Source organism: Podarcis liolepis (assembly GCF_965112155.1).
Source record: "Podarcis liolepis genome assembly, chromosome: 6".
In the NCBI taxonomy this organism is placed as follows: domain Eukaryota; kingdom Metazoa; phylum Chordata; class Lepidosauria; order Squamata; family Lacertidae; genus Podarcis; species Podarcis liolepis.
In genome coordinates, this window is record NC_139559.1 from 94110429 (window position 1) to 94122808 (window position 12380).

A 12380-nucleotide genomic window follows, 5' to 3' on the forward strand; every position below is an offset into this window, starting at 1 on the left:
GATCGTTTGGAAAAATCTGCTACCCAATTAACTGAAATCACCCTTTAAATTTTTTGTTTCTGATTAAGCCAACTATTTAATTAATTCAACTATAAAACAATGTAGCCCTATTTTTTAGGGGTGTGAAGTCTTCTGAAATGCCACCCCCACCCTCCCCAAACAAACAAGCCTTCATTTTTTTTGGCTGACAAATTAACAATATGGAACATTTGAAATCACAGTTTATTTCCCCATTCTCTTCACTTGTACAATTAAGTGTATGCATGGTTATTAAAAAATAAGGCTACCATAGCCTGTCCCCAAAATATATTACAACATTCAAAATGCTTGGCTTCTACAAGTGACACAAATGGGGGATGGGGTGTTTAGTGGCAGGGAGGGGTTGAACAAACTGGACCGTATGTGGACAGGCTTTGTGGCCTTTCACCTCCAGTTAAAGAATTTCAATATAATTCAGATCAGAAGGGACAGAAAGTCATTATTGACAGTTTGGTGGCCTGTCAAGGAGATAATGGGGCCAACTCTGCTCCCAGGCAACACATGCCCACTTCACTGATGGCACCCTGACTTAGCTGGCAGTCCAGAGAAGGGGCCGGGCAGCAGGTGGGCTTGGAGACTGAGCTGCTTGCGTGGCCTTAGAAGTGGTCCCCTCACATCAGGATAGAGGATTTAATGTTTGTTAAACAGACTGCTCTGGTAGGCTTCAGCGTTTGGAAAAGTAAACTTGCCCGAACTCAGAAATCATTTCAAAAACAAAAGCAACTAAACCAAATTTTACTTGATGGCCTCAAATTAGAAAGACACATGTCAGGATAACAGATGTTTCCCCGCTTCGTGGGAATGGGGAGTGGGGGAGAAGAGAAAAAAGGACAGACGTGGTGATCCAGAAGGTGGCTCCAAAGCACAGCCCTTGAAAAAAACCTGGTACAAGGGCAAACCTGTCACCATGTCTATCATCAGAGGGCCATCTGCTTCTATGTGTGGCTCAATGAACTTTGACTATTCATTTTTCAGCATCCACTTTTATTTAAAATAACCCACGTCTCCCTCCCCCATCATAAAAATTAGACAAGCAATAGAACCAGCAGCAGCAAAGTCTGTGGAGTTAATGGTGGTGGTACTGAATTCCCAGGTGCTTCCCAGATTCCCACAGTGTCCTAAGAGTGTCCCATATGTGAAAACAAACCCCCCAAAATGTGATCACTCTGAGAAGGAAGAGCAGGTTAGCTTCGGTTTTGTGCCCCACTGAGAATCCCCGATGAAAGCAGGATCAAGTATTCAAAGCCTTGAGAGAGAACATCTTTCATACTAGCTCCAGTACCTGGTTAAAAGAAAAGCAGAAAACAATTAATAAGGGAAAAGCAGACCCCATTTTATTTCCTTATTCACAAACAACCTTCTAGCTTAGGGCCATATTTGAGGTGGTGCAGGCAACCATATTTGTTGCTTACATGGCTGCATGCATTAAGTGGGAGGCAGGAAGAAAATCAATTTTTATTAACAAGACACAGATAAAATAGATGAACAGAGGTAGACCCCCATACCACATGATTATTCACCCAAACTTCTCTTTCCTCTAGCCTAGCTCCCGATACCACAAGTGAGCTAGGCTAGAAGAAAAAGAGCCTGAAGCGATGAAGTGAGGTCTGTTGGCTCATTTCCTTGTTTCATAAAAAGATTGCACATGAATGCCCATCCTGTTTTATTGAGGAATAGAAAAGAGACAAAGGTGGCTCCTTGTCTAATGTGGCCCTTGAAAGTGGTCTGGTCCAGGGGTCTCCAAGCTTTCCTTGCCTTGGGCTGGTGTCTGCAGCGACGATTGCGCAATGGGCACGTGCACAAACACTATTTCCAGTGCACATCCGGGTCGGAGGAGGCCCGTGAGCATGCGCACAAGCTTTTTACGGTGCTCCTCCGACCTGGTAGTGGGTCCGCGCGCCGCACCGGTATGTGCCAGTGACGGGAGTCACTGCAAGCCGGATAAACGAGTCCCTCAGGCCTTATCCGGCCCCCGGTCCATAGGCTGGTGATCCCTGGTCTAGTCCTTTTCATTCTCATGTCATTTAGTACTGCAATCTATGAAGGTATTGCTTAAGGAACCTTTGGCACAAGGTAGAGTATTTCTAAGTACAAAATGCACATAGGGTAGAATGTTACAATCTCAGTCTTTCAAAGGTTCCCTTTAAAGAATGTTAGAAATGACAGGTGGTAAGCTCACAACCAATTCTCCCACCAACATCTGAACTGACTTCAGGCCTAATATAATTACTCCAAACCAGCAAGTTGAAGGTGCATAACCATCTCCCAGTACAGATTTGCACAGCAAATATGTGACAGCCTTGTGGACTATAAAGGGAGAAACTCAAAGAAGAATCATTTAAATGGTGCTTAATAATAAGAAAAAGGGAGCACTTAAAGCAACCCCATTCAAGGTTGTTTTCAAGCTCTGAGCTTCTTTCCCAAAGCTACTTTAGGGATTTGTAGCTGGCCAGAAGAAAGACAGATTACCAGCAGGGAAATACCCTAGCTTTTAGCTCTATTTCCTTTTAGTGTTATAATTTACCTAGCTAACCAGCTCAATTATTCAAATTATCTAGATGCACTGTAACAGAGATGGAGTCAGCTTCTGAATTTTTGTTTCCAATTTAAATGAAAGAGGAAAGACAAGAGATCGAACAAGTCCAGAAAGGGCCCAAAAGTGCTCACCAAGGCAATGGGATGCCAAGGTTCAAAGTACTGCTGCTGAGTGAGACCATCATTTTCTAAGATGGACTGGGAGTATCTAGAACATTTCCAGAACTCTAAGCTCCAGAGTTCTTAGCTGTGTTGGTGCAGCATTCTTTATGTGCAACTTGCACAGAGACCATAAAAAATGGAACAGTCTTCTCATGTTTCATTACCTTCCAGAGAGGCCCTAAATGGCCTTCTGGACACTGCTACACCCCTCACCTGTTCATTATTTGGGCATATTTGATCTCCAAGCTCACTCTATTCCCACACCCCTAGCCTACAGCAGATGCAAATAAATCACTTCACATTATAAACACTTGGGAGTAAGGAGGAAATCCAGGAATGGGCTTTTCCAATTTTCAGTTACCTTGTGGCTACTAATTGAATGGCATAGACTAACTTACCTTAATTGTACCCTGACTGTTAGCAGCAATCAGCACATTGGACTCCTGCAAAACAAGAAAAGTCATCAGGGTTATGCTGCAGGGACTAGGAAGGGGACGTGGCTGCTTGTATACTTAGATCACTTTTGATTCTGCAATTCCAACTTTAAGGAGAAGTTGATATCTGACTTATCTTTTAAAAACACTGCACCTGAAAAAGTTAGGAAACCATTTAGAGAAAAGCAGGATGTATTTCAAAGTAACATACAAATATGAAATCACATCCAGATCTGTTTGCGTGGGAGCTAAACAAGAAATACAAAGTTTACTTTGTTTTTTAGCCACTAGTACAAAAGGTTCCATGATCACTGCAGATGGCGACAGCAGTCACAAAATTTTGGGAGAAAAGCAATGACAAACCTAGACAGCATCTTAAAAAGCAGAGATATCACCTTGCCAACAAAGGTCTGTATAGTTAAAGTTATGGTTTTCCCAGTAGTAATGTATGGAAGTGAGAGCTGGACCATAAAGAAAGCTGATTGCCAAAGAATTGATGCTTTTTAATTATGGTGCCAGAGGAAAGTCCCATGGACTGCAAGATAATCAAACCTATCCATTCTTAAGGAAACCAGCCCTGAGTGCTCACTGGAAGGGCAGATCCTGAAGCTGAGGCTCCAATACTTTGGCCGCTTCATGAGAAGACTCCCTGGAAAAGACCCTGATGTTGGGAAAGATGGAGGGCACAAGGAGAAGGGGATGACGGAGGACGAGATGGTTGGACAGTGTTCTTGAAGCTACCAACATGAGTTTGACCAAACTGCTGGAGGCAGTGGAAGACAGGAGTGCCTGGTGTGTTCTGGTCCATGGGGTCACAAAGAATCGGACACGACTAAACGACCAAACAACAACAACAACAGGTCTCATGCACCTTGTCTAAGCTCACCAATTGCCAAACATAAAGAGATTTCAGTTTATTCATCCAACTAGTAACGGACCACATTTACCCAGGGACATGGCCCTCCAGATGATGTTTGTTGGATTGAGTCTGTCATCTGAACCTGGGCTCATCATTCAGTCAAGAACAAATGTTGGTTACATCTCGAAGCAAAGAAGGACACAACCACAATTTCATCTTTCATTCAGTTGAGAAACCTTTGGCTTCCACTTTTAGATTTCTCAAAAGTCTAGCTCAACTTCACCTTCCTATTATATTATATTCTAGCCTAGGCATATCATGAATTTAATTTGTAGTTAGGCGCAAGATCTCTTGTCATATCAAACATTACAAATTTCCCTCTCCTCTTTCTACTTATGCCTGGCATGCTCTTTTTGAAGGTATTTGTCACTTTCCCCCTCTTTCTTTAGAAATGGCTCAAAACATGTCTGCTTTTCCTTGTAAAGCTTATCTTTTGTAAAACATCCCTGCCTAATCACATTAAAGCGATTCTTGTACACCACAAACAACCAGATGAGTGGCTCTGAACTGATGTTAGGAGCTTCAAGAAATAGTGAACTGACTGATGTAAATTCCTTTAATCCAAGCTTCTAACAAAGCTATTTTGGACCAGTTTGAATACGTGTGTGTGTGTGTGTGTGTGTGTGTGTGTGTAAGTGTAATAACTCAGTCCACAAGGATGACTCTTTTCAGACATTCCTTCTTGGCCTATGAGCTAAAAATAAAAATAAATCACAGCTTTGTAAATTTTCCAAATTCTAAGATCAGTGTTGTCCACACGAGTAAGATGGATATCGCAACTTCTGCTTTTTGAATTAGATATTGATTTAGAGGACATTTTAATGTTCCATAACATTAGAATGTGATATGATGGTTTAATAATATTCAGTTTTTAAAATTTCTAGCATTTATATCCCTCCTGTAGATTGCCAATGCGCCTTATAAACTGTAAAATATTATAGAATAGTAAAGTTATGGGGAAATATTAAAAGAAGTAGCCAATTAAAAAAGCAATACCCTGAAAGCCCAACTGTGATAAAAGTTTCACTGCTTATCTAAAAACAAACAATGATAGGGTCAGGCATACTTCTCTAACTTAGAGTTGCCGTATTTTGAAGAGGAAAAAAGTACACATTTGCCGACTTCTACTTTTAGCTACGGATTGCTATTATGACTCTACCCATGAAAAAGAGGACGTGTCCTGGAAAAAGAGGACATCTAACCCCCCCCCTTTATTTACAAGGCAAAGGGAAGGGGCTATCCCTCTTACCTCTGCAATGTGATAACTTCATTTCGGTTTGGAAATTTGCTTTCTAGGCTGTAGAAACCACACCTCAGTCACGTAAATAATATTCTTGTAATGATTATCCAGACCATTTGTGAATATTCTCCTTTTCCCTTCTCTCATAATAAACAATATTCTCTTGTATAACCCTCTCCTCTTCTCAGAAAACCTGGAATTTTTCTACCCTTAATTCACTAAACCTGCCCCCAGAACTTCTCCCGTCAAGGCTTTGCACAAGACTTTACCAACAGCATTTCTTCCATGTGTCTTATTTTTTACTCCTACAGATTCTCCAACCAATCAAATGGGCGGGGTACAAATTACTACTACTACTAATTTGTTTCCCCTAATTTTTCTTTAAGAACACTTCTCATTCTATCACTTGGCCCTCTTGTCTCAATTTCCCCCTCTGTGAAATCTATAGCTGCTGTTTATCATCCTCTCATTCCTTTCTGTTATTCCTTTAAGCTAGGTGTGGGACCCTTTGGGCTTGCAGATGTTGTTGAACTACCCTCCCCATCATCACTGGCCACTGGCCATGTTTGCTGGGGTTGATGGGAGCTATAGTCCTTCTGGGGGTCCAACCAACATACTGTCCTCTCTCAACTTCTTTCTGAAATTCTCAAATGTATTGTTGCTTTTTTGACCCCTTTTAGAGCCATACTAGGTGTTGTGTAGGGGCTTAGTGAATAAGATCCCCACTTTTAAAATGTTCAAAAGGGGGTCACTGATCAATTCTTGCCATGTAATTATCTTAATCTGAATTATCCTCACCCTGAAGATGCCTTCTGGGTTAAGTTTAAAAAGTTGGAGATGCTATTCATGAATTTCCTGAGTCGTGCCTAGTTTGGTTCTCAGGGCTCATGCATGCAGCAATTAACACAAAGCAAAAGCAGGGTGACCTTGACCCAAGAACACTTTTCAGCATGTCTGAAAGCATCACATTTCAAAAGCATGAAATGAATCATATTTGAGATTATATTGCTGTTTTCATTAGCTATCAAGTTCTCTAGTTTTTCTTACCTGCTGACATCATTTTTAGAATCTCAACGAGACCTGTGGAACCGATCCTGAGTTTTCCAAATGAAACATTCAATTTGTTACCAAGCCCTGTTTGCCCAGCAGAAACTCTCAGTTGTTCCCACATCACTTTTTATTCCCCTGAATATTGCATCTACCCATGTGTTAAAATGCAACCTTTCATTCTAGCTGCCAAGCCTTATTGATTTTTTAAAAAGAAAAACCAGCTACTGTTTTGTGAAAGTTATAAAATAGTACTGAAAGCATTCAAATTGTCTCTATAAATAGGCTGCATTTCAACATTCATACTCATGCCCCTGAGTAAATGGCTGCCATTTTCCCCAGTGGGAATGCAGCCACAGACTGCTCTCAGGAAAAGAGCAAAGCATTAGCAAAACAGGAGCCTTATCTATAATGCCTATCAACACTGGAACCTGCTGACAGGCAAAAAAATTGTTGAAGTTCAGAACACAGAACCAAATGGTAGAAACACCATATATTCATGTGGAACAACTGTTTTAAGCTTTTTAAAATCTGCTTAAAAGCATTCATCCACTTATTGTACAAATGGACCACTCTCTGCAGAAAAATAATAAAAGGATTTTTATTATGTACAAGAAGGGCAAAAATCCCTAATGGAGTTGGCAGTAATATCACATAGCCTATCACTAAAGGAGAAACCATTATGTTCCACAGAAGTGATGTTACCATGCTGTGGGGAGTGATTAGAGGGCGTTCTTTGTTGCAATGCATGCTGTTTGAGCATTAGTGAATAATTGAAGGTATCAACCTATAGTACAATAATTCTCTTTTGGATGAGCTGCATAAGGGAAATGAAATAAAGACACTTCTTCCTTAAGGAGATGTAATGGTTGAGATAGTTATCGAGCGAAAATTCTAAGTCTGATGGCCACAGGATTTCAAGACTAGTCTTTTCGATTCAAGGTAATGGAGAACAAGGGTAATTCTATTTATGAAAATGCACAATTAAAATAATTGCGGGAAATGCCTAGTGTTTCAGTTAGTGAATCAGATGAAGGGATAATCTCCATATATATCCTCTGGAAAAACTCTTGCGAGCCCCACCACTGATATATCTCACCTTGGGGTAAAGCAGATGGTCACAATGCCCCCGTCTGCTGATCTGTGGCTCCCAAATATTCCTTAACTACCTGGCAGAGGCCCCTCTACATGGCTGAAATTCACAACATGGCTTTTGGATTCTCTGATGAAATACACTGTAATAATTTGAAGCATTGTTTTTACTGATTGGATAGTTAATTAGATGTGCACATATAACTGATTTATTGACATGATGAGACTGAAATTTAATAATGTGAAGTATTAATGCCAAGGTTAACTCAATTGAGAACCTGCACCATCATCCTCATTATTGGATGGAACATCAATTGGAACGAAGGCAACCAAGCTAAAGAGGAATTAGAGGAGACAGTAAAGGGCATACATTGACACCACCTGCCTATTCTTCCCACACACTTGGTGACACTAATGCAAATGGTACCAGGGTAGACTGGAACTTAGTTAAAATAAACATCAATTCCCAATGGCGGCAGCTAACATGCCATAAAGTGCACAGACAAGGAGACAAGTCTTCGACTGGTACCATAACACTGAAAGCATTGGTGTCAGATATGCTTCCAGTGGGAGGCCCTCAACAAAAAAGAATATAGATTTGCAATTTGGGGGGGGGGGGACACCTAAGCAACTGGAGTTTGAAAGAAGCTGTGCATTTACTGCCTTGTTTAGAAGCCTGTAACATCCATTGGGGACGCGGGTGGCGCTGTGGGTAAAACCTCAGCGCCTAGGGCTTGCCGATCGCATGGTCGGCGGTTCGAATCCCCGCGGCGGGGTGAGCTCCCATTTTTCGGTCCCAGCTCCTGCCCACCTAGCAGTTCGAAAGCACCCTTAAGTGCAAGTAGATAAATAGGTACCGCTTTATAGTGAGAAGGTAAACGGCGTTTCCGTGTGCTGCGCTGGTGCAGGCTCGCCAGAGCAGCTTCGTCATGCTGGCCACGTGACCCGGAAGTGTCCGCGGACAGCGCTGGCTCCCAGCCTCTAGAGTGAGATGAGTGCACAACCCTAGAGTCGGACACGACTGGCCCGTACGGGCAGGGGTACCTTTACCTTTACCTTAACATCCATTAGATTTAGTATAATTATCAATAACTGTTTCCTGAAAGAACATTACCTCTTGATACATCCTTTGTTTTATCCACTTTGGTTCTGTAAAATAAAACTTTCTTATTTGTTCAGCTTCTGCCTGAGTCTCCAAGTATCTAAGGGTTCCCTCACACAAAATCCAAAAGATAACCTATTATAGAGTGTTATATGTAGTTGGGATCTGCTGCAATTGGTATACAGTGGTGGCATCCGCTACCGTATGCCATAAGATTAAATATTCCCTCCCATTAATTAGGCAAGGATGTTTCATGATTAGAAGGGGAAATGACACTTCCCCACTACCCAGCCCATAGATAGGAAACATTCTGGTCCTGGGCTACAACCAACCCCAAACCTGAGTCCTCTAATGATGTATAGCTCCCTGCTTTGGGAATGCTCTTCCCAAGGGACATGGCTGGCACTCATTCTCTGTTTTAGGTGCCAGGCAAAAACATTTTACCCAAGGCCATCAGTCCTTAATTGGGAGGGTAACTGGCTATGTCTGTGGCCTCTTTTGTAACACTTCCTTTTTAACTGGATGGATACACACACACTTTGGATGTGCACTTTAGGTCTTTTGTACTGCTGTTTTTTACACTGGGTTTTAATGTTTCATGCCATTTAGATTTGCATTCTGTAAGTTGCTGAGAGGTACTTTGGTCTAGGTACTGATGACATGCTACATATTTTGTTGCAAGTTTCATTTTTTATAATTTAATACAGTAGAAACTTCAAGGAACCCTGTAAAGAGAGTTTTCTGACTATTCCAGACTATTAGCTGATATACTGTAAGCATTCTGTAGAAAGAAATAGGAAAGTCATGCCACTATGATGATGATGGCATTTTAAAAAGCTAAAACCAGCTATACTTAGCCCTTCGCATAAGAAGAGCAACGTCTGCATGGTTCTATTCTGCTGTCCTCAATGCCAACTCATCACTGCAGACCAGGCTGTAACAATGCCTTTAGCACCAGGGATTGTGCACAGATTTTAAATATACATAAAGGGGAACAATCTGGATCAGCTGGCTCTGCAAAACTAGGCAGAATCCTTCATTTTACTCAAGGAAGGCTGAAAGTGTAGACAAAAGGCATTTTGTTTGCCCATGTTGAAGGTGTGTTCAGCTTCCAATTTTACAAAGAGCCATTATTAAGAGACCCTTTATTACATCCCCCTTTGCAGTCCAAGCCCCTGGCTACATTACATCTTAAATTAAACACATGTTAATGCATATAAATAAAGAAACAAAAGAAAAATTAATTAAAAAGGCAGGTTTAATCCAGGTCAGAATTATTGTTAGCTCATGCAGAAATTTTATTTTTAAAGAACACACGGAGTGCAGGTCATTTAAGGGCTTCTGCAAATAAGTTAATTTAGGGAAAGCTTGTTTAATGCAGCTTTCTTCTGCTTTGTTGTTCTTGAGCAGGGGTCAGCAACCTTTTTCAGCCATGGGCTGGTCCATTGTCCCTCAGACCTTGTGGGGGGCCAGACTATATTTTTTTTGGGAGGGATGAACGAATTCCTGTGCCCCACAAATAACCCAGAGATGCATTTTAAATAAAAGGGCATATTCTACTTATGTAAAAACACGCTGATTCCCAGACCATCTGCTGGCCAGATTTAGAAGGCAACTGGGCTGGATCCGGCCCCCGGGCCTTAGGTTGTCTACCCCTGTTCTTGAGTAACTTCTAACCGAACACTAACTTGAATCACACAGAATCCAAGTTGGATTCAAGAGAAATGTTATTCCTGGTTACAACAAAATGTTGTAGTGTAGGGTCTGCGTCTTCAGGATACTCCATTTCTCCTCTTTTCGTGTTTTCCATTCCCTACTCTTAAGGGTCAGTCAGCATTCTGTGGCCACTGAGCATGCTCAGTCTGCACTGGGCTGTTCTGGGACCCTTCCACTTGAGGAATCTTTCTTCTAATCTTTTTTGTACTTTTGTAAACCTTGAGGTTCTCCAAGTCTGCTGACATCCCCTTGTGTGTGGATGCTGCTGCCACTTTGATTACACAAGGACCAGCACTTGGGAGAATGGGTTTGCTAATATAATTAGAAATACAGATTCCTTCTGTTAGGGGGAAAGCAGAATTCCATGCACAGTTCTGTGACCTCGTCTCAGGGGAGTCACACAGCTTCAATTATGAATCTACCTTATAATTTTGATTTATTGCTTGAACTACACTCAGCATCAACAGAACTGGTAACAGCTTATTACTATTTCTTAACAATGCCATGGGTAATGGATTAAATAATGTAATACCAAAGCCATAATAGTACAGGAGGAGGAGGAAGGGGACTTCGGGGATACCATACAACAGCAGGGAGACATTTGGAGATTGTTGCAAGAGTTCTCTAAGAACTAAGAACTCTCTGTCGCACTGCTAATGGCTTCAAAGCCAGCAGTGAGGATCAGAAACATGACCCGATGTTGCTGGAATTCTAAGAGAAATTTTGGAACCTATGTTAAAAAACCCCTGTGTGTTTTGAACATTGCTCACTTGATATTATAAGATGCATGAATCAACCCCATGTCTTTTAGAAGAGAGATGGTGCCCAATACACACCCACACCCACACATGATGAAGATGATGTTTATTTATCTCCCACCTTTCCCCCTGGCTGGGACCTTTCATCAATTAAACCATGATATCTGACACTAGCACTTTCATCTAACAGAATTTTTCAAAAGGCTATAGGCATTGTAATTATTTCTTTTTCTTCCACTTAATTCCTTTATCTTGCTAACTGTGCCTCGACAGGTTGCATTGCAGTGGCAATATTGTAAAACATAACACTGATTCTTTCCCCAACCCCTCAATATCAACAGATAAACAGGAAAGCATGCCTACTCATGGGACAGCTCAGTAGGACACATGCCATATGGAGAAGCACATGGAAGCTTGTAGAGATGTCATTTCTCAACACTGCCAAGTAAAAATAGCTTGACAACATGAGACACTGAATGAGGTTGCCTCATGATTTTCAGTAATGAAAATAGGGAAAATATCTCTTTTCAGTGTTCTGGGATGAGTGCATCTTCACACCAAATTTGCAGGACAAGGCGAATGAAGCGTCCTATGGGAATTAAAGAAACTTACTGGAAAGCATGTCCTCTCACAAATAGCCTTGGACAAGCAAGTCTAGATCTGAATTTTTTTATTTTGTGGATTTCGGGACTGTGGGAACCACCTCTCTTTAAAGGCATAATTAACTGCTTCCAAGACCCATCCAGATACTTTAAGCAATCAAGGTGGGCAAGCGTCAAGCATACAGCAGGTTGGTCTCACATCTCCTTACCCACAAGCTCCAACTCAGAGAAAGCTTTTCTACCTTCAGATCATCAGCATCCTGTCCTGTACACACCACCAGGATTGATGGGAATGTGTATCTGACTAATGGACTGGGCCAATTATAATCTAAGGCATACAAAGCAGACCTTTAAAGCATATACACTGGTACCTTGTGCTACGTACTTAATCCATTCTGGAGGTCCGTTCCTAACAGGAAACCGCTCGTAACATCAGACATGCTTTCGCTAATGGCGCCTCCCGCTGCTGCCGCGCTACTGGAGCACGACTTCCGCTTGCATCCCGGGGCAAAGGTCGTAACCAGGGGCATTTACTTCCAGGTTAGTGGAGCGCGTAACCTGCAGCATTCGTAAGAGGGGTGGTACGTAACACGAAGTACCACTGTACCCATCTGCAAAGAATTCTGGGGACTGTAACTGTAGCTTATTGAGGGTACTAGGAACTCTAGGTCTGTGAGGGGTAAATGACAGTTCCCAGAATTCTTTGGTGGGTGGGTGTATGCTAAGGTCCTCGA

At 41.8% G+C, this 12380-nt stretch overlaps 1 protein-coding gene across 3 annotated transcripts in view; it reads right to left on the reverse strand.

The window, feature by feature from the left end:
- Window positions 1–204: 204 nt before the first annotated feature.
- COP1 (COP1 E3 ubiquitin ligase) overlaps window positions 205–12380 on the reverse strand; it is a 103561-nt gene continuing 91385 nt past the window's right edge. For all 3 annotated transcript variants that reach the window (XM_083507122.1, XM_083507121.1, XM_083507123.1), the window contains exons 19-20: window positions 3135–3179; window positions 205–1321 (exon numbers count right to left, since the gene is read on the reverse strand). In XM_083507122.1, coding sequence (XP_083363248.1) covers window positions 1304–1321; window positions 3135–3179 — 63 coding nt within the window. In that variant the 3' untranslated portion in view covers window positions 205–1303. The remainder of the gene's footprint in view (window positions 1322–3134; window positions 3180–12380) is intronic.